The 20,658-nt window shown below is 40.4% G+C and overlaps 1 protein-coding gene across 12 annotated transcripts in view; it reads left to right on the top strand.

Annotated features, from left to right (window-relative positions):
- Nucleotides 1-20,658, top strand: part of kif1aa (kinesin family member 1Aa) — a 70,852-nt gene that overhangs the window by 44,705 nt on the left and 5,489 nt on the right. For 4 of the 12 annotated variants that reach the window (XM_072684075.1, XM_072684080.1, XM_072684081.1 and 1 more), the window contains 20 exons: nt 312-430; nt 1,539-1,645; nt 2,055-2,190; nt 2,346-2,508; nt 2,958-3,048; nt 3,134-3,252; nt 3,459-3,514; nt 5,892-6,000; nt 6,640-6,706; nt 6,836-6,920; nt 7,072-7,177; nt 15,450-15,473; nt 15,905-16,019; nt 16,448-16,581; nt 16,677-16,738; nt 18,004-18,149; nt 19,107-19,310; nt 19,588-19,659; nt 19,819-19,943; nt 20,255-20,398. In XM_072684075.1, coding sequence (XP_072540176.1) covers nt 312-430; nt 1,539-1,645; nt 2,055-2,190; nt 2,346-2,508; nt 2,958-3,048; nt 3,134-3,252; nt 3,459-3,514; nt 5,892-6,000; nt 6,640-6,706; nt 6,836-6,920; nt 7,072-7,177; nt 15,450-15,473; nt 15,905-16,019; nt 16,448-16,581; nt 16,677-16,738; nt 18,004-18,149; nt 19,107-19,310; nt 19,588-19,659; nt 19,819-19,943; nt 20,255-20,398 — 2,184 coding nt within the window. The remainder of the gene's footprint in view (nt 1-311; nt 431-1,538; nt 1,646-2,054; nt 2,191-2,345; nt 2,509-2,957; nt 3,049-3,133; nt 3,253-3,458; nt 3,515-5,891; nt 6,001-6,639; nt 6,707-6,835; nt 6,921-7,071; nt 7,178-15,449; nt 15,474-15,904; nt 16,020-16,447; nt 16,582-16,676; nt 16,739-18,003; nt 18,150-19,106; nt 19,311-19,587; nt 19,660-19,818; nt 19,944-20,254; nt 20,399-20,658) is intronic. The other 8 variants (XM_072684076.1, XM_072684082.1, XM_072684084.1 and 5 more) reach the window with 3 other exon arrangements.

Consider the following 20,658-nt stretch of genomic DNA (forward strand, 5'->3'; position numbering starts at 1 on the left):
TTTATACTGTAGCTTCCTACACAAAGAGTTTAGTTCCACTCCTAGCTCATGCTCCTTAAACCCACCCAAGGTCTATAAAGCAAAGAATTCACCCACAGACTCCTTGTAGAGAGGGTAAAGTGATCTAGTTTGGCCATTGATTCAGGATTTTCAGTAAGGGGCAACTCATCTAAAGAGCCACTACAGTCCCTGCTTGTTTGGTTGCTTTGCAGCTGTTTGTTTGTGTTTGTCCACTGTACTAAGACATCAACCCCTTGGTGCCAAAATGCATTTCTCTTTCATTATTCCCTTTCCGTCTTTCTCTCCTCTAGGGCCTTTGTGTATCTGAGTAATCTGCTGTATCCTGTGCCACTCGTTCATCGAGTAGCCATCGTCAGCGAGAAGGGAGAGGTCAAGGGTTTTCTGCGAGTGGCTGTGCAGGCGATATCAGGTAAGATTGGGACCCTAAATTATGAAGGAGAAAACGAAACACCACCTTCTAACATTTCTTCTAGCATACCATTGAATAAGGTAATGCACTTTACTACACCATTTATGAGATATTGCCAAAACTACTATGGCTGGTAACATGTCAGTTTTACTCTATTTGAGTTAGTGAGAGTTGAGAATACACTGTTAAGGTATTGAGGGGAGTTTGGGCTTTAAGAGGTATTTTAGTAAGCAGGTTTGTTCAGTTAGCTAGGTAAAACTCTGGTAAAGGTGGTAAAATAGTAAAAAGTAAAAGCTGTCCAATAGAAATGATGCCTAATATTTCTCCTAATACAGACTTCACTTTTGGCTTAAAGGAGGAGTTCACTTATTTCATATATGAGCACTTCTATGTAATATTTCTAGGGAACCCAACCCCCTGTATATCAGTTGTTTAATTCACTTGTTAAAAGAAATTCAAATATAACCACCTCCCACTTCCATAAAACGCAATAAACAAATTCAGTGGCAAAATATGTTACACATGCTGTAAACACATACGGATCAGCTGACACTGACAAAAATGTTTTTCATAAAGACTTTGTCCGCATTCTTGATCATAAATGTCGTTCCAGGAGCCTAAAACATGTTTCTTTAATTGATACAAATGTATTTACCTGCTGTGTTGGGAGTAATGATCTCTAGCTTATTGTTGTGAAGGTTAACAAAGAATAAAGCTGTGCACATGGTCTGTAACACAATTTTCTTTTCTATAACCAATACAAAACCTTTTTGTATTGAGTGTTTTGTCCTGCTCCAAGCACCACAAATTGCAAACTGCTAAAAAGAAAATGAGTTTAATCACAAAAGTCTTCTTTTTTCTTTAAATTTTGAATTTCTTGTTTTGAAAAATGATGTTTTGAGAAAATGAGGGTGACATCTCAATTAGTGTGTAGAAATGATAACTATCTGATTATGGTCTATTTTACACAACCATCACGGGTTAAAAAAAAAACAAAAAAACAAAAAAGGTTATCCATCTTTACTGAGAAAGTGTGCAGTAATCCTTATACTGGTGGGTGTATCTGAACGACACGGTGTGTGTGACTTCGTGAGGAAGTGAAGTGAAGGCTCTCTGGTTTTTCCTCCAGCCGATGAGGAGGCACCTGATTACGGCTCCGGTGTACGGCAGTCCGGAACCGCCAAGATATCTTTCGAAGACCAGCAGTTTGAGAAGGTAAAAAAAGCATAGAAACTTAAGCGTCATGATTGGACAGTTGAAGACCTACCGTATACCCTATATTAGGAGTGTACACTAGTGTAGGTTTATCACAACCCATAGAATGTATTACTTTTATTTCTGTTTTCCATTTATTCTGAGGTCGAGGAGTGATAGAAACATGGCAAAAATTTGGGTTTGACAAAATGTCGACCAGCGATATAAATTTATATTTAATTTCAGCTTGCTTTTGTTGTCATTAGTAATAATCTTAACTTCGTAAGGTTAAACCAAAGATTACCTGTCCAGGCAATCCACATTTTTGTTGTGTTCCGGTCCCAAACACAGCTGTTCTGGGTAAGCAAGAGCCATAGGATACAAGAACAGAAAAGGAAATTTGGTAACTTTTGACTTGTCTCTCTTTCAGTTCCAGGCAGAGTCGTGTCCTACTGGTCTGTCCCGAACTGGACTTTCACAGGAGGAGCTGCGAATTGTGGAGGGTGAGGGGCAGAATTCAGATATGGTGCCCTCTGCAGATGAAGTCAATAACAACACCTGTGCAGGTATGAAATGATATTTTAAGCTCATTTTAGCATATGGTAAATGCAACACTGTCATTGTTCAAAATGTGGAGGTGACCTTTGAGCCTTATTATTCAGTTAGAAGTCCTAAAACTTGTTATGCAGTACCTACTATGAACGATGTACTATTTCTGCAGCAAACCCAGAGGATCTAGACAGCCCGGTTAAGTCGGGTTTGGACGGCATTCTGGATGGAACTCTGGAGCACCTGAGGATTGGAGAGGTTTTTACATTCAGAGTCACTGTGCTCCAAGCATCCAGCATCTCTGCAGAGTATGCAGACATCTTCTGCCAGTTCAAGTAAGTTCATCAAGTTCACCAAGTTGCTATAGAACATGAAACGCATTAAGACTGACCTCATGAGTAGCTCCCTTTGTTTTTAATTATTCATTGTCCTAATGGTGAATACAAAAAATAGCTGGCTAATGTAAATAAATGAGCGTAAGAAAGGAAGCAAATGTTTCGTACTACAGATTTACTGTACTCTTCTGTACTGTACTCTTTAACTTACTTTTACTTAGCGTTACTTTGGTGTATGTGTATATTTTTTATTAGTATTATTATTTATTTAATAATATTAATATTATGTATTAATATTATTATTATTATACTTATTATGTTTCTCTCTTTTTATATTAATATTTATAAAATTATGTTGGTAAATGGAGGAACTGCAAAGTAAGAATTTCTTCGTACAGTATAACTGCTTGTTTCTGCTGTGCACATGACGACAAACTCTTGTTTTTCAGTTTTATCCATCGGCATGACGAGGCATTTTCCACAGAGCCACTGAAGAACACTGGACGTGGTCCACCATTGGGCTTCTATCATGTTCAGAACGTAAGGATCCTGAATGCAAGGGGGCATGAAGTTGTATCGTCTCCTTAGATAAGATGCTAATACAATGCTTCTCTGCTTGCTCTAGATCGCTGTGGAGGTTACTAAGTCTTTTGTGGAGTACATAAAGACCCAGCCAATTGTGTTTGAGGTGTTTGGACACTATCAGAAGCAGCCTTTCCCCCCTCTGTGCAAGGACCTTATCAGGTAGTTGCATCAGAATTTGTTGTTATGCTATGCTTATGTTGCATTTTTCTCAGTTCCTTCACATTGTAACAGTTATCCTTCTTAAATTCATCCTTTTAATACCTACACAGTTTACAGATTGGATTAGCATTAGTCTACATTTTTAATTTTAAGATATATTTTTGAAAAATACGAAATTAGTAAGGCCATTTTTTATGTCTCACTAGCCCATTGCGCCCATGCCGAAGACAGTTCCCAAGAGTGATGCCTCTGTCCAAACCAGGTGAGAGCAACACAGCCTCATAAAATGAAGCCTGGTATTAAATGTTTTTTGTCTGTCATGTCATGTTGTTACTAGGGCTGTCATTATCAATTTCACTGGTAATTAGGCAGCCTACTAATTATATTAAATTGTTTAAAACCAGAGAGACAATTTAGATTGAACTAATATACAACCATGCCTAACATTTACGATTATTTCTTTCATTAAATGACAAACAATAAAGAGAAACAGTAAAACTACTGTGCAGCAATTCATGCATATATGAGTCCAATTGGATCATTTGAATTTTTTTACATTGTCACACAAGAACCTTGTATCTCCAAAATCCTAACTTTACAGTAGAAGGCAAAAACCTTCTTAATTCCAGTCAGTGTAAAATGTCTATTGGTCCATTCATCATCAAATTATAACATAAAGCAGACTAAATTTCATCTATAATTAAGTGTTTGGGTCAAATTGAGACAGCCTTAGTTAATATCACAGCCTGGGCAGTTTGCCTCGGCTGTGCCTGTTTGTTGATGTATTTGTCGCTTGTTGAGGTCCATGTCACTTCAGTTTTGTGTCATTGGGGGTGGGAATATAGCTGCAGATAACGACACCCCACCTGATCGGGAGAAGACCCTGGAGCTGATTCGCTACCTGGTGCCAGAGGTCTTCAACGGGGCATTGGTGGACTCCCTGTCGGGACACGCACTTAATGCAGCGGGCGTGGCTGTTTCCTTCCTCCTCGAGGGGGAGGAGCAAGCCAAACTGCCGGCCCCACCCCTCTCTATCTGTTCAGTAATTAAAGCACAGAAACCGGGTCTGTAATGCCTGTGTGTGTCTGAGGTCTAGGAAAGTCCCTGAAACAAAGACTCTCCTGTCATCGAATACAGATAAGATGATGACAGTGTGAAACTGTCCTGTTTTACTGACAGTAACATATATTTTGTTATGTTTGGCACTTTATCACACTTACAACTTAACTTGTCAGCCGAGTAACTGTGCATTGATTGGAGGATATTTTGTTTCGGGGCACTTCTCAGACTTAAAGTGTGCAAAAAGTGTGCAAGTGTCCAGCTATTTTTCTCTCCCTCGGTTCCTCCTCATTAATAGGACATACACACTCTTCTGTACTTATGGTTTGTAACTGTAGCAGTGGTAGGTGAGATTCTCTGCTGAATCTGTGCTACATGTATGTGTGTGTCTTGTGTGTTTTTTTCACATTTGGACTGAATCTGCATAGTTTGCTACAGTTATCCCTCAACATTCGCAGTTTCTTTGTCAGAAATAATCACGATGATACATACATGATCATTTACTTTTACTGACGTGAGAAGGAATTAGTTTATTTCTTGAAACATCGTTTCTAAGCATATTATATTGTCATGTACAAAAATTACGATACCACATGTAAAATGTGTTTTTTTAACACATTTTAAAATATGGATATTAGATCTTCATATTAACAATATTGAGATGATATAATTAAACACATACAACTGAAGAAATGTCTTAAAAATATGTCAAATCATTGTAATGAAGAGGAAAAAAGGTTTTCTTGTGAGGAAGAAGCTAGGACACCCCCACATTTATTACTACTTTAGATGCCTAGAATTACAATCAGGTGCAGCACATTAGCTGTGGATGATTAGAACATGGTTAGAGAGGATTGTGGAGGAGCCAGTCTTGTTTAAACCTCAGACATTGGTTTCTCTTCATTGTTATAGTGTGTGGTTTGACCAGATCCCATAAGCTCTCTGAGGCCTTTTTATTTTCAAAAATGCATATGAATCTGGAAAGAAAAAGGCCTGGCAAGCTCATAGGATCATAGAATCCACTTAGAATTCCTTATTGTATCAAAGGAGGCTCAAGGAAAATGTGAGACCATCTGTCACACAGCTGAAAGAATTCTGTGTGAAACATTGGGTAAAACATCATCTCAGTTAATATCAGAGAGATACATCATAGGAAACATCTTAGGGAGGTTACTATGCATTTTCTATAACCATGTAATTAAGCTATGTCCTCAATTTTGTCACATGACTATATAAATTATTAGGGTACATCCATCCCTGGATTCTGAAGTTCAGAAGGGTGACTAAAAGTGCATTATTGCAAATGGCAGATGTGGAGTGATCACTGTTATTCAAATGACTGTTCATTCATTCAGAAACAGAACTTGCCTTTTCTCTGGATCCCTGGCCTTCCTCTTTTCCCTTTTTCTTACTGTATTTTTCCTCCGCTCCTCTGTTCATGAACTTACTCGTCACATTTCTCTCCTTGGCCTTCCTCATTTTAAACTCGAATTCCTCTTTTCCAGCTTGTGAGTGAAACGACTCCCTTGTAGCTCGCAGTCATGTCTGAAATTGAAACTCTCTCTCTTCTTTTCCATCAGTACCTGCAACAAAGCTGACGACCCTTACGCGGCCCACGGCAGGACCCTGCCACTGTAAATATGACCTGATGGTGTTTTTTGAGATTTGTGAACTGGAGGCCAATGGAGAGTAAGTTTGTGCCATGATCTTTTTTGACCTTTCCGACCACGCACAAACTGAACACTGCTGTACTGTGAGATTTTTTTTCCACACTGTGGATTTGAGGAAACTAAAGGTCATCCTGAATGTCAGTTCGAAGTAATCATTTTAACTTTGAGCTCATGGTGATGTTGGCGTAACAGAGCAGATTTTCTCAGCTGCCTTCAGGAATACTTTAAGGGTGACTTTGTTAATGTGAACTTTGCTTAGTATCTGTATAGTTACTAAAGAAACAGAGCAAGGCTAAGTTTTGCACACTTTTTGTGATTCTGTAATACTGGTTTGGAATACATGTGAGACTGTATCTGATACATCTGGGAATGTCCAGTTTTGCTTTTTTTTAATTCTACACAGTGTGGGTATAATGGCAGTAATGGTTAATGGATTGTAATTATAAGGAAGCATCAATTAAAATAATTAAATCATGTAAAATCACATAATCAAGATTATGCTGTGTGATGAGCTTTTGTTGTGGAAGGCCACATATATATAACTATGGCAGACCTTATGTTCAACAGACCTTATGTTATTATATTAATTCACACTGGTGCCAGGTCACCCTAATTAGACTAGTGGTTTATTTTTATTCTGTGTGTTTCTGTCTCATAGCTATGTCCCGGCAGCAGTCGACCACAGAGGTGGAATGCCCTGCCATGGCAACTTCCTGTTACACCAGGTCTGCTGTCCAATTAACTTTTTACACATATACTCAGAGACATACTCACACACATATGAACAGTGTCTGTCCAAGAAAAAGAGTCATCTGTTGTAGGATTAACTTTTCTCAATGTCTGTCTTTTCACAGGGAATCCAAAGGAGAGTGACAGTGACTATAGTGCATGAGACAGGGGGTGACATTGAGTGGAAGGAGGTTCGTGAGCTGGTTGTTGGTGAGTTTGTACCCTTTTCTTTCCCTTATTAATCCGAATCCTGAATGTCATTAAAGTGGCTAACATAAGTTCCACAATGTAAATAACATTTTGTAAATTTATTGTAAGTTTATTACTGTTTTTGCAATCAAGGTTTATGTTTGTGTTTCAGGGCGTATCCGGAACACACCTGAAGCAGACGAGACCATCATTGACCCAAACATCCTCTCCCTCAACATCCTGTCTGCTGGATACATCCGACCCACTCCTGATGACAGGCATGTTTCTGAATCCCAGTGGTTTAGAGAATCAGACAGATAAACTAAGATAATTAATGGGAAATCAACATTAATATTTAACAGAATTCTGTTTAACTTCTTCAGTACAGTCAGATGTATTCTTCTATAGTCTTAAAGTATGCTGATTACATCATTAGATATATTAACACAGGCATTAGCACGACATCCTAACTGTGCAGAACTTCACTTTGTGTAATTTGAGGTAAAAAACTCTCTTTGCTGTATTCTTCGAGCCTTCAGGAAACCCATGCAGTAGCAGGTTTTCTCCGCTTTCCCATTCTGTGTACTGCCCCCTGTCTTCAGAAGGCCAGCAGCCGAGCTTTCTTTTACGCAGAGCTCTGCATTACCCAGGCTCTTTTTACCCTGTTCAGTCTGCCTTGGCATCTGATGTCAGAAAAGGAGCCAAAGCCCTGACAAACAGCACAACTGCACAAACTTAAAAGGCACGACATTAAAAAGGGGCGTCTTTTTTGCCAGAGAGAAATGACATAGTGCAAAGTCGCGTTCCAAGGGCCTCTTAAAGGCCTGACTCGGGGGAGTGCTTCAGAATAAACAGCACCAGAGACAACGCCAACCTTTGATGGAGAAGAAAGGCATATTGAGTCTTTTATGTTCCTCTGCACAAACACACCATAGTCTCCTGCACAGTAGTGACGTTTGGCAGCCCAGAAGTGACTGGAGCTGCCACATTATTATTTAGGCCGCCTCTGTTCATCCACACACGTCCTTAGCGTTGTAAGCATTTCCAGGTGGATGCTTATCTCGTCTCAATGCAACTGAACACACTCTCTGCACACTCCTCTCTCAAAGTGCTCATGATGCCAGAATGTGCCAGAGTTGCAGAATAGGTTTCTGCTGCTGTTGCACTGGACCCTAGTTAGAGCCTGATGCATGATGAGGACCCATAACCCACCAGGAAGCTATGGGTCTGAACGCTTGGGACGTTTTCTTTTTTTTTTTAATACTTACATACTGACTTTGCATATCTGTACCATTTTCTTTTGTTTATCTCCCCTGACAATATTAACCCCCTAATTTTATTTGCAAGACAGAATGTGGTTCTATCAGTCTAGATGAAGGAGGTCACATGTTTATTGGAAAATAACACACACACACACACACAAAACAAATCCCAGTGACTTCCAGTTGTATGTAAAGATTGCTGTCCTTCCCAGTCGATGTCAAAGAAGATGAAAGTAGTGAAAGTAGTTCTCTAGTTCACCTCCTTGCTGGCTGTGTGACTTTGTGTCCATTCTTCATCTGTTCATCCATCCCATTAACTCTGTCCATTCTGCCCCAAATACCCTCCATACCACTCTACTAATGAATTGCCTGCTGATCACTCTTGAGGATAGAATGCAAGGCATCTCTATCCGTAACCATGGCATGATTGTAATCTGCATGCAATAACTTTACAACTTCTTGTTTGAAGACTAACCTTTGCATCTCATTAACAGTACAACACGGTAACCGATGTCAATTCTGTTTGCCTTCACAACACAGTACAGTTTAACTCATGCAACTCACAGCATGATGATATATCCAGCTGATGTGTGCTCACTTTTCATTCAGAGTGCAATGCACATGACTTCATTAACTCTCAATGTACCATCACTTACACTAGTGTCATCTTAGCTTTAACATACATTCACATCACATAGTCTCGTAACACTGTGAGATCTTAATGCCTTGGCCTTTAAATTTTCTCTTATCGCCAGGGATAGGTTCACGCTTCTTTAGATTTGCTCTTTTCGCAAGCAATGCAGCCACTCCCCCCCTTCTCTATTTGATCAGCCGTGACCTCCTCTCTTATGGTGTAACCACAGTGCTCCTCCCCACATCAAGCATAATCTCATGCCTCACACTCGGATGAATTAAAAAAAGATCACATCGGAAGAAAGTGACTTGGCGCTTAGGCAGAGGCCTAGCCAGTTGGGCTTACTGTATTGTTGTTGTGTGAAATGAAATGGCTGCCCTGCTTCAGTCAAGATGGCCACCGTAACAGTATACTCACAGCTGGCTGAGCCCCTGCGATGAGCCCACGTCTATAACATCATGGAGAGCCTTTGCTCTGACACATCTGCCCTCAAGCCCACTAACGGAATGTTGTTTTGTGTTTTTGCAGACAGTTTCTTGATTCGGACATGCCTAGGTATATTGTTTTCGAATCCCTATCCTTTCATTCTCTTAGACACATGTAGAAGATATTTATATATTTATATACAGATGTATATATATATTAATGCATATTTGCTTTTGGACTCTCTGTTCATCCATCCAGTCAGTCTCCATCGTTCTTTATGTTTTTTCGTTTATGTTTCCGGCTTCCCAGTTCCGCTGCTGCCTCTCCCTCACGTTTTGTATCTGTCTGTCTCTATTCCCTCCTTCCTTTTCCCGTTCCCTTCCTGAACCGCGAGGGAGCTTCGCTTTGGCTCCCTTGGAAATGTTTTTCTGTGCGTGTGGCCTTTGTATGTTTGTGCGCGAGATGTTTTTGCAGGCATTTTAGGTGGCTGTGGAATGCATGGCTTGGCTTTTGTATGGGCTGTCTTTTGGCTGAATCTTTGCAGGAGGTGTGGTAGAGATCCAATTTTACCATTTCACATTATAATCCTCAGAAGGAAGGGCGTCGGCCGCAGGTCTCTCTTGTTTTGCTTTTACCTGAGAACACTCTCTGCCCAGACTAAAAGGAGTAGCAGTTTTAAAGGCCGCTTTTTAGCAATCTGAGTCACTTCGTGAGTCACCACGTCTTCACACACCCACACGCAGGCACTCCATCTGTGTAAAATTTACTGTTCTGGCTCATAGCACATTTAGATCACATCTCTAGATTAGAAATTTATGATTTAATTAAAACTGTCCCGCAGCAAGATGAATTTCCACCACAAATGTCAAAGCGGTGCTGTAAAATACGCTCGCTGCAGTGTGGGACGATGGTTGAAGATCAGGCCCCACACACTGTGAGCTTTTGTGATTTATGGACTTAGGAGTTCCCTCCGAGCCGTGTCTTTCTCACTCTCCTCACACACAGGCTGTACTCCTCAACTTTCCCTCACCTTGGTTTGAGCTAATACTCTGTTCCTGATGATTTAAGATCATTTCATGACCAAGATCAGCTCTCTTGTCTGCACAGAACATCCTAGATGACAGTTTTATCTTCCAGGCCGAATTTACTCAACAGGTTTTTACCACTAGTGGGCAGTGCTGCTTTTGTTTTATGCGTTCCACTATCTTTATATTACAGGTGAAAACACCTGAAATTAGATTATTCTATTTTCAGTATAAGAGAGAATGAGGCACATTTTTTTTTATTAAATAATTATAGTATTTGGACAACATTGATATTTTTATGCAAACAACCAAGTACCTCCACATATAATCCATCCGTGGTAGTAAGCAAACACACACACTAGTGACTTGGGGAAGTAAGCACACACAAAGCAACCTCAGTGCCCATGGAGCAATTGGGGGTTAAGTGCCTAGCTCAAGATTTTCTCAGCCATGAATGTTGAAGGAGGAGAAAGTGTTGCTCCTTCACTCCCCCATCTACATTTCCTGCTGGTCTAGGGGATTAAACTTGCAACAGGACCTACCATTTATGAACCATTCCAGCAGTAAATGATGTGTATGCAAACAATACAACTTACTCTGTATAGGTGGGGCTAACAGATGTTAGTGTTACTTGTAACAGCTGCTAAAATGTCTGGAAATGTAATGTAAACACAGTCAATACTTCCTCTTGACCGCCATGTGCCCACCCTTTCTGTAGCATACCATCCGTTATCTTTGATAAAGGAAGTCTTCATACTTGGAAAAGTACTGCAGGACCCCTTAACTCAAAACAGCCTTCAAAACACAGATCCCTTGATTTCTGGAAGAATTTTGTTTTAAATAGCCGGGTTGCTTTAATTTAGTCTAATTGAATTATTCCTTTAAATATGAATAGTTATATATATATATATATATATATATAGTAACTGTTACATACAGATTAACCAGCTCTTGTCTATTAACCTATTATTTGATGTTCAGTAATCCCACATTTTAAAGCAGCCATCTTTAAATGAAAACAGCAGGTAGTTTTCACAGTGCCTATGCTGTAGATATCTTATTTAAATACTTGGTTGAAATGCCAGTGTTTTCATGTGTTGCACAAATCCTCAACCTTTCAAGCCCTGAACAGTGTTTAAGAATCAACAAGACTCCATGGAAATGGAGGAAAACAACAAGTGTAATTTCCTTCCAGTTAAAGGTCAGTGGAGTGTGAATGAGTGTGCTGGGGTTGGGTGGGATGTGCAGCTTAAGGCCCTTACAAGGCGGATATGGAGTACCACTGCATACTCATCACGCACGTGAGACTCTCTGGAAACAGCACAAAAAGCGGCGTCCGCACCCCAACACCTCAACACACCCAGCGGCTGTGAGGAGCGATATAGGACTCCAGAGTTCCTCCTCTCCCTGCTGCCTTAGGAACACTTCGGCAGCACTCGCTGGCCAAGGCCGGCAGACCCAGACACTCCAAACTAAAAGCTAATCCACAGAACCATTACCTCAGCGTTAGCGCTCTTGTGCTAACTCACTCCTATGTGTGTTCAACAATTCTCAAATCTCATTTAGGCCCTTGATGGAACGAGAGCCAAAGCATGTAAAAGGACTCTTTTTCCTCGAATGTGCTGCCAGGAGCATGACTTAGAGGCTGGACGCCTGATAGGAGAAGATGAAGTGAAAGAAATACAGAGAAGGAGGAAAACGCAGAGGAAATCGACTCTTTTGGGTGAAAAGGAGTTAGAGTTTCTCTCTCGATCCCACAAGGAAACTCTTGGGGTGTCTACTTGTTTGTGTTTATTTCGAGTATATGAAAATGAATGCGTGAACATCAGAATCAGGGAACGTGGTGCTGCTGCACTGGAGAGCTAGGAACCATGCTGCTTATCTACTGGATTTGGATGTGTATGCACATTAGTGTATGTTTGCGTGTGTTGGCGCTATAGGCCGAACGCTTGGAAGCATCACTTTTCAACTTTGCAGAATTAAGTGTCGAGTCGGGGAAGCTATAGCAAACATCTCACAATGCAAGCCCAAGACACAGGGCAAGCACAGGGGTATAAGTACTCAACAAACAACACAAAACAACAGCTTCAAAGGGCAATGAGAGGACCTAACAAGTATAAAAAACTAAACTTAGTCTTTGTACAGGAAGTCATTTTTGCAAAAAACAATGTCCCCATATGAGGACGCAGGGTGTCAAAAGGTTAAGACTGGGCAGGGCTATGGCAGAGACAAATGCCACAACATCAACAAAGAGCTGAGCATGGACAGCACGAGCAGCTTCAAAATAAGAGACTAAAAACAGAGGCAAAGAAAACACAAGAACAGGTCTAAGCTAAACATGACAACAACAGACAGAAGTGTATTTACTGTACATTGTTTCATAACATAAGAAACAAAAGGGCTTAGTGTACAGTCATGTGAAAAAGTTAAGACACCCCATGAATACCTTTGTCTTTTTTAATATGTTTAAACATATGGACATTTGATCTGCACTTGAACAATATTGAGAGATGGAAGTAATGTAACAAACACAAAACTGAAAACTGAAAAACCTGGATTTATTACTTAATAAAATGCCTAGAATTAGAATCAGTTGTAATACATTAACTGCAGATGATTAGAACCTGTTATAGGGGATTTTGAAGGAGCCTGTCTTACTTAAACCTCAGAAGTTTAGTTTGCTTTGCTCTTGATTGGTGAAGTGAGAGTTTTTACCATGGTGAGATCCTGAGAGCTTTCTGATGCCTTAAGAAAGAAGATCACAGCTGCAGATGAGTCTGGGAAGGGATTTAAAAAGATCTTAGAACAGTTCTTTTACTATTGCATTTTACAAATTACTTTAAAGACATTCTTCAGTTTTATGTGATTAGTACTATTACCTCCATCTCTTAACCTCTTAACACTCCAAGGCTTATTACACACTAAGGTGTATTACTACAGGGACTTCTGTACAAACTGGTTGGCTATTCTTTAGTAATGGATGTTTTAATAACACTTTCGGCCCACCGGCAATCCATAGGCTGTTTAAGGGTTTAGTATCGTCTAAATGAAGTTTAGGTTTTCAAGGGGTGTCCTAACATTTTCACATGACTTTATGTGGCAGTGGTGTACAAGTTTAAGTTTGCATTCTGGTGCTTAACCTGCTTTATTGCTACTTTATTCATATCTACCTCATATCCTCCTTTATTCAAGTGGTTCTGGAGGCTGTATGAACATTGTTCCTTACTTTAGCTTACATACTATTCATAAGACCTCTGGTGTGGGAGGGTGTATGCATGAGTGTGTGCATGTGTGTGACAGAGGGGAAACAGAGATTCAGTGTGAGAGAGCACTCATGAGCCTCCTCCAGTTCTCCCTCTCTAGCTCCGTCTTCCTTTGTTTCACTTAATTCCAGCACCTCAGTACTGATGTTATGCCCTCGTTGACTTTGCCTTACCATTTCTCCTTTTAGAGGGTACCTGATGGCAAATTAAGTCTAGGTATTGCTGATAACATTTACTTTTTCAAACTGCAAAAAAATGGCAGACACAGCTATTTACAACGTATAAAATTAAACATGCATTATATTGACAAAAGTATCAGGACACCTGCTTAATCGTTGTCTCTTCTGAAATCAAGGGTAATAAAGAGTTTAACCTGCTTGTGTTGAAGTAACTGTCTCTACTGTCCAGGGAAGGCTTTCTACCTAGATTTTGAAGCTGTAAGGAATTGATTGCATTTAGTGACACTAGTGTTAGTGAGGCCAGAGTATTGGATGATCACCACCCCACCTTCTTATCCCACCTATTACTATCGTTCCAGGGAACACAATTCCACTGCTCCAAAGCAGCTGAATGTATTTATTAGAAGGGGTCTCCACAAACATTTATGTATTCTAACTGCAGATGCTTTAATCTGTAGCAAGAAAATGTAGGCTAAATTTAAACAGATCTTTTTTAATTAGCTGTTAACAGACCTTACTGTTACTTGCTAGCTTTTTTGTTTCAAGTATCAGTTGGCAAATAGTTTATTGTTGTGGAATATAAATAAATAAATACTTTGTCTTCAAAGTAGCTGTTTCTTGAGATGCTAATTGGCCCAGATTCCAGCATTTTGCAGGAATACTGCATATATAATATTTTGTACTGTTAACCTATAAACCACTCGATTGCCACATGCATGCAGTACCATTGCGATTGCCTTTTGACACGCAGAGCTGGTGTGAAAGGCTACATTAATTAGTACAGAAGCAAATTGCAGGGCAGGGCAGCATGTCATGGTAGCGAGGTAACCATGTCTTGTGCGAAATGGCTTTAGTGGGACACAATTAGCTGCAACCCCAAAAAACCTCACCAGTGCGTCATGGTTTTCATTCTGCACCTGAAACTTAAGTCAGATATAGCAATTTATAGTGTGCTTAGTCAGCTCAGCTCAACTAAGGCCAGCGTAGCTGTGAAGCATATGCTCCTCATTGTCCCCTCCCCACCCTTGTCCTGTAAATGGCCACTTGTGTGGAACCATGGTGTGGTAAAGCAAATGAGAGCACGTTAACAACAGTACTGCAATATTGCAGTCTTTCTCTTTCAACCCCTCAGGGAGACAGCATCATGGATTCCCACTGGCTCATCCCTATTCAGCCTTTTTCACAGCATCTAAAGCGATGTCTGATCCGCTTTCCTTACCGGCCACAAAGCTGCTCATCCTGGCTCGGATTTCTCACGGAGCCATTGGGCACAAGGCCAGAAATAGAAGTGAACTCAACACATGATTATCTGAGCGGGTTGAAACCTGTATTTATCAAAGCAGTCCAGCAAAGGGTGGAGGAGCAGTAGGGAGGAAGACAGCTTTCTTGTGAGATGCAGTCTATACTGTGCTCATGTAGAACTTTCACATGGAATGAGGTTATCTGGGAGCAGGTCTAATACTCAGAAAGCAGTAAATTCTCTATGTCTACATGGTTGATAGGATGTTTTGTTGGGCCATATGGTTGTTTTGTTGGATGGATGATAGTTATTTGGATTGTAATAGTCACATGGAGTTATGAGCCAATATACTGTTATTTATTGTAATATCACTTATGTGTGGAGGCGTTTCAGGAGTTAGTAAATGCTGATTCCCATGTTTTGTCATCATGAGACAATCATGAGAGCGTCAGCGACAAGGCTTTTCATTTCTTCTCTCTTACCTATGATTATATCGTTGATTCTCTCCCTGCCACACAAAGCATTTCCTTGGGAATTGATCCTAGGTACAATTTCCCCCTGTCCATCTTCCCCCTTCTCTGTCTGTCCCTGATCTTTCCCCATTTCTTTCCATGGTGATTTGGTCATGCTCCATGCTAATGGTGATGGTGTTGTTCAGAAACAACTTCACATGCTTAGTGTTTGTTTGTTTGTTTATTATTATTTAGTTTTGGGTTTTTTTTGGCATGCAGTTGTTGCGTCCTTAACTCCCTCTGTCAGTGCCTTTTGGTACCCAGAAATGAACTCTTTAGCTAACTTTCTAAATGTCATAATGCTGTTTTTCTTTTGCATTAATTATTGACTGTGTTAGTATTCTCTAAATTGCGCCACATATGTTTTTTATATAATCTAACAATTAATGTTATGCTTACAATAAGTATAGAAATAAGTATGTTATGAGCTTGCTCCTACTCACCTCCCTTGATGCTATGTGTAGGACGTTCTACCGTTTCGAGGCAGCCTGGGATTCGTCCATGCACAATTCCCTCCTGCTGAACCGAGTGACTCCATATGGAGAGAAAATCTACATGACTCTGTCTGCTTACCTAGAGGTAATGTTGGAGATTCATTTAACCATCTATATTATACTAGACGAGACACAAGACTGGTTGCGTCTAATCAGTGTAGAAATCAGTATGTGACAAACACACAATAGCCTTAACAATTTGTCAAACAAAAGTTTGAGACGTGTGTGTGATGCTTTAAGCATGCAGTTTGCACAGTGCTAATTAGTGTATTAAAGCTTTGATGACTTGTTAGCTATATTAGTCTCATAGACTCTTGTCCGATTGACTGCATTTGGAGTATCGGTGGAAAAATTGTGTAAATGTGCCTTTTAAATAAGTCTGAAACCACAGCTATACTAACATCTGTTTGACAGAGACCCGATTACCACTGCATTCACCCAACCACTTATTCTTGTTCTGTTCAGAACTGTTTATGAGCAAATGATCTAAAAAGGGTTTTCCCACCTCATTAGATGGAGAACTGCACTCAGCCTGCAGTTATAACCAAAGACTTCTGCATGGTGTTCTACTCACGGGACGCCAAGCTCTCGGCATCACGTTCTATCAGAAACCTCTTCAGCAGTGGAAGCCTCAGGCCATCAGAGGGGTAGGCACACCGTGCTTGTCTTCACAGGCTTAAAGGTCTAAAGGAAGTTTTGTCGCTTCATGAATTATAATGCTTTGTGTAATTCTGTGTTGCAGAAACCGAATTACCGGAGTGTATGAGCTCAGTCTGTGCCATCTGGCAGATGCAGGCAGCCCAGGTAAGGGATTTACCCTCAACTTTCATTTGTGTTTATTTTGTGTGTTGAATAAAAAGTCAGACCAGAGTCACAGATGTGGCCAATGCACCTTAAAGGGCTTAGAAACACCTCCCTTGGGCCAAAATCAGAGCTCTATGTTTTTTGTAGCCAGCTAAAAAGGTCAGAGGACTGTTTTGGATGATTATCCTGCTCTGGAAACTATTGTTTTTACAGCATCAACCTTTAACATATAGTTAAACGTATATGGTTGAAACAAAACATCAAACCATGATATATGCACTTCTGTGCTTCCTACTTGGCAAGGTTTTCATGAAATGTAGATTCTTGTTTTTCCATACTTTTTGCTGATTGTAGCTAGGGTTTTAACTTGAGGTTGCTGGTTTTCTTTCTTATGACTTTTCAGTAAAGATTATGTTTGTGAAAGCAGTTCTGCACCTTAGAACAGTTCACCACCAATCTTGAGTCAGCTGAACGTTCATGCAGGTTATTGGCAGTCATATAGGGGTTTTCGTTTGCCTTTCTTACCAGCATATGAGCAGTTCTTAGTCTTCCAAATCTCATCTTGACTGCCACAGTTCTCCTGAACTGCCTTTTTTTTTAATATTCCACACTGTAGAAACTACAAGCTTAAAATGTTTGCAGAGTCAGAGAACTTCTAAAGCTTGGAAATCTGAGAATGTAGCCTGGTTTCCATTTAAACATTTCACAAACATTATGTGCAATTATGAAATTTTGGCAAAAAAAATGCGAAGAAACTTTAGATTAGATTACTTTTAGCTTCCATGATTTGGAGTGGCATCACATGCAAAAGTGAAAAGAGTTAGCTCAATCTTTGCTTTTGGCAGAATCATCTTTACAGCCTTTTTCTTAATCTTTTTATCGCATCATCTGTAGGGCCAGTCGTTTCCAGTCACTGGCCAGCCTTGCAAGCCAATAAAATAATCATGTGATTCACGAATTTATGGGTCACTGTTTATTTGAAAAACCCTTTTTTGACACTCTTTTTTGCAATTTGGCTTTAGCTATATTATTTTTCAAATAAAAAATGGCTTTTTCCATTCAGGTGTTATTCTTTTTGCCCATTTTCAAAATTTGCAAAAAAATGGTGGATATAAAACCCACGTGCATTTACTACTTCTCAGGACTGTAATTAAATGAAGGTGCTGAATGAAGGACATTTTCAAAAAGCTAAAACATCCAACAACATTTTCAGCAGCTATGACTATGTCTATGAGTTACATTATGAATTATACTGAATATTGCAGGGATGCAAAGGAGGCGCAGGCGGGTGCTGGACACATCAGTGGCATATGTGCGAGGGGAGGAGAACCTGGCTGGTTGGAGGCCCCGCAGTGACAGCCTCATCCTGGACCACCAGTGGGAGCTGGAGAAGCTCAGCCTCCTGCAGGAGGTAGAGAACGCCACATAGCGCAAACTTTCACACAAAGGGGCGCCTGTTCCTGCTGTTTCTCAATAAACCCGTCTGGATTACAGTGAATCATTCATTTGATTGGTCATAAAATGACCAGACTGTCTTGTGAATGATTCCTGCCCAGCATTTAATTTTTGCCAGAGCTGGCAATAGCTTGGCTGCATCAGGCCACAATCTGGTATCTCTGAAATTGGATAAAGTATGTTAAATATACAAACAAACCAAATAAAATAAAGGCATTTCATGCCATGGCTATTTAAACAACAGTAGCTTAATTACTACTGCTTTGCCTGATCTAACTTTTGAGACTGACTGAGATCAGTAATGATTAAGCACTGTAAAGCTAATGGCGCCTTTTCTGTGATTGAAAAGGCCAAGGTTGTCTTCAGGAGGACCTCCCAAGTGCTGTTAAACATTACGATTTTGTATCTTGTTTTTAAATGATTACTTTCTATAAAATGTATCAGTATTTTTATATATTTGTCAGCATGTGTAGGTCTTATGGTCCTAAAGACAACTTCACACTATTTTGAAAATTATCTTCTTTTTTTTTTCTTTTTTTTTTGCTGCTAATTTCTTTCTTCTACACACATCAAGTCTGACTTTTGCTTAGTGAACTGTGAACTGTGTGGCAACTTGTTGGAACTTGTGCATTGTCTTGTTGGAATATCTGGAATATGTTGTGGTTTTCCTCTTTTACGTGAACAGACAGGATAAAAAAAATCAAAAACAGTTGCTAAACATCAGTGTATGACATATGCACATGTGAGCAATTCTTTCTGATTGCCAATGTAATGTGTAAGTTATGTAGTAATGAGAGCGAGAACCTAAAGGGTGGGCCCACGTACAGGCTCTTAGAGCTTAAGCAGTGCTTGCTCATGTCCTTTTAAAACTTTCAAGCCTTTGAGCGTTCCCTCTGTGATCATGTTGCCGCAGGTGGAGAAAACCAGGCACTACCTCCTCCTGAGGGAGAAACTGGAGTCCACCCTGCTGCTGGGCCAGGAGCCGCTGCTGTCCTGCGGGAGTGAAGATCCTGCCGAGTCCTCTTCCCCATCGGCCCACCCGGGGCTGAGCCACAGCCCTGATGACACACCCAGACCGGACACCCCCAATGAGAGGCAGCGAGAACTTGCAGCCAAGGTGAGTCAGCGCCTTTACGAGAAACACACATGGGAGGAAACATTCCGGATAGACAGAGGATATTTCTTGTAAACAGTCAAAGAAGAATTGACGAAATCTGCTGTTTTCACATTGTATTAATCATTATTTTATTGCTGTGGACCTCTGCTTTGACTCCACATTGATTTAGCTAAATGTACTGGGATTGCACAGATCCACTAAACAGGCTGTACTTTAGTGAGTGATGGAGTTTTTTCATGTGCCCTTGTAACTCCTCACATCTTTCTTGTCCCTTCAGTGTTTGCGTCTGCTTACTCACACCTTTAACAGAGACTACAGCCACGTGTGTGTGAGTGCCAGTGAGAGCAAGGTGAGGTGCTAACAATACACTTAAGCCAAACTATTTCAGCAGATTTGTTTCTTGAACTGTCCTGTGAAGAAGAAACACTTTTGGCTCCATAAAAACTGTGTAAGCTTCTTTAAAGAACCCTCTGATTTTAAGAGTGTGCTTTAATGGCCTGTGTTTCAGCTGAGTGAGATGTCTGTAACTCTTCTGAGAGACTCTACCTCAGTCTCTGCCCTCAACACCCTCACACCCTCCTCAACCTGCCCATCATTGGTTGAGGGTCGCTACGGCAGCAACACCGAACTCAGGTCAGTCTTATTATTTTAAGTTATTATGACAGCAATTGCATGTGCACAGTATTAGCCTGGATTGAGATGCTTAATGCTCTATAGTGGGAAGTACAGTTAAAGCTAACTAACAGATATTTTTATAAACAATGTGAGCAACAGATGCAATTTTGTGTAGGCTAACTGTAATTGTGTGTAGGAAAGGCCTTAATATCATACACCAGCTCTCTGTGCATTCCTCCCATGTAAGAAATATAGTCACAGACGCTACAGATGAGTCTTCTAAAGGCTTTTACACGTGTCTATACTAAGCGTGGTTCGTTTGTGCCCAGACCACCAACGCCTCGCTCCCGTGCTATCAGCCCCAGTCCAGACTCTGTACCTGAGGGAGAGGGCAAGAAATCCCCCAGCGGACCCCCAGAGTCCAAACGAAGGGTCCACACATTTGTCCCTGACATTCAGGAGATTCGCGTCAGGTAAACTTCCTAGACCACTGCACAACAGTTGAGGACTGAAAGTTTGGGATGAATAAATGTTTGGAAAACATTCCTCAGCAAATGTCCCAGTTATTTTCAGTGCCTCCATCAAATCAGTTTGGGTGGAAATACATAATATATACAGCTCTGGAAAAAATCACCACCCTACATGATCAGTTTCTCTGGTTTTACTATTTATAGGCAATGTGTTTAGGAAAATTAACATTTGCATTGTATTTCATAAACCATGGACAATATGT

The sequence above is a fragment of the Salminus brasiliensis genome, chromosome 7 (assembly GCF_030463535.1).
Source record: "Salminus brasiliensis chromosome 7, fSalBra1.hap2, whole genome shotgun sequence".
Classification (NCBI taxonomy): Eukaryota; Metazoa; Chordata; class Actinopteri; order Characiformes; family Bryconidae; genus Salminus; species Salminus brasiliensis.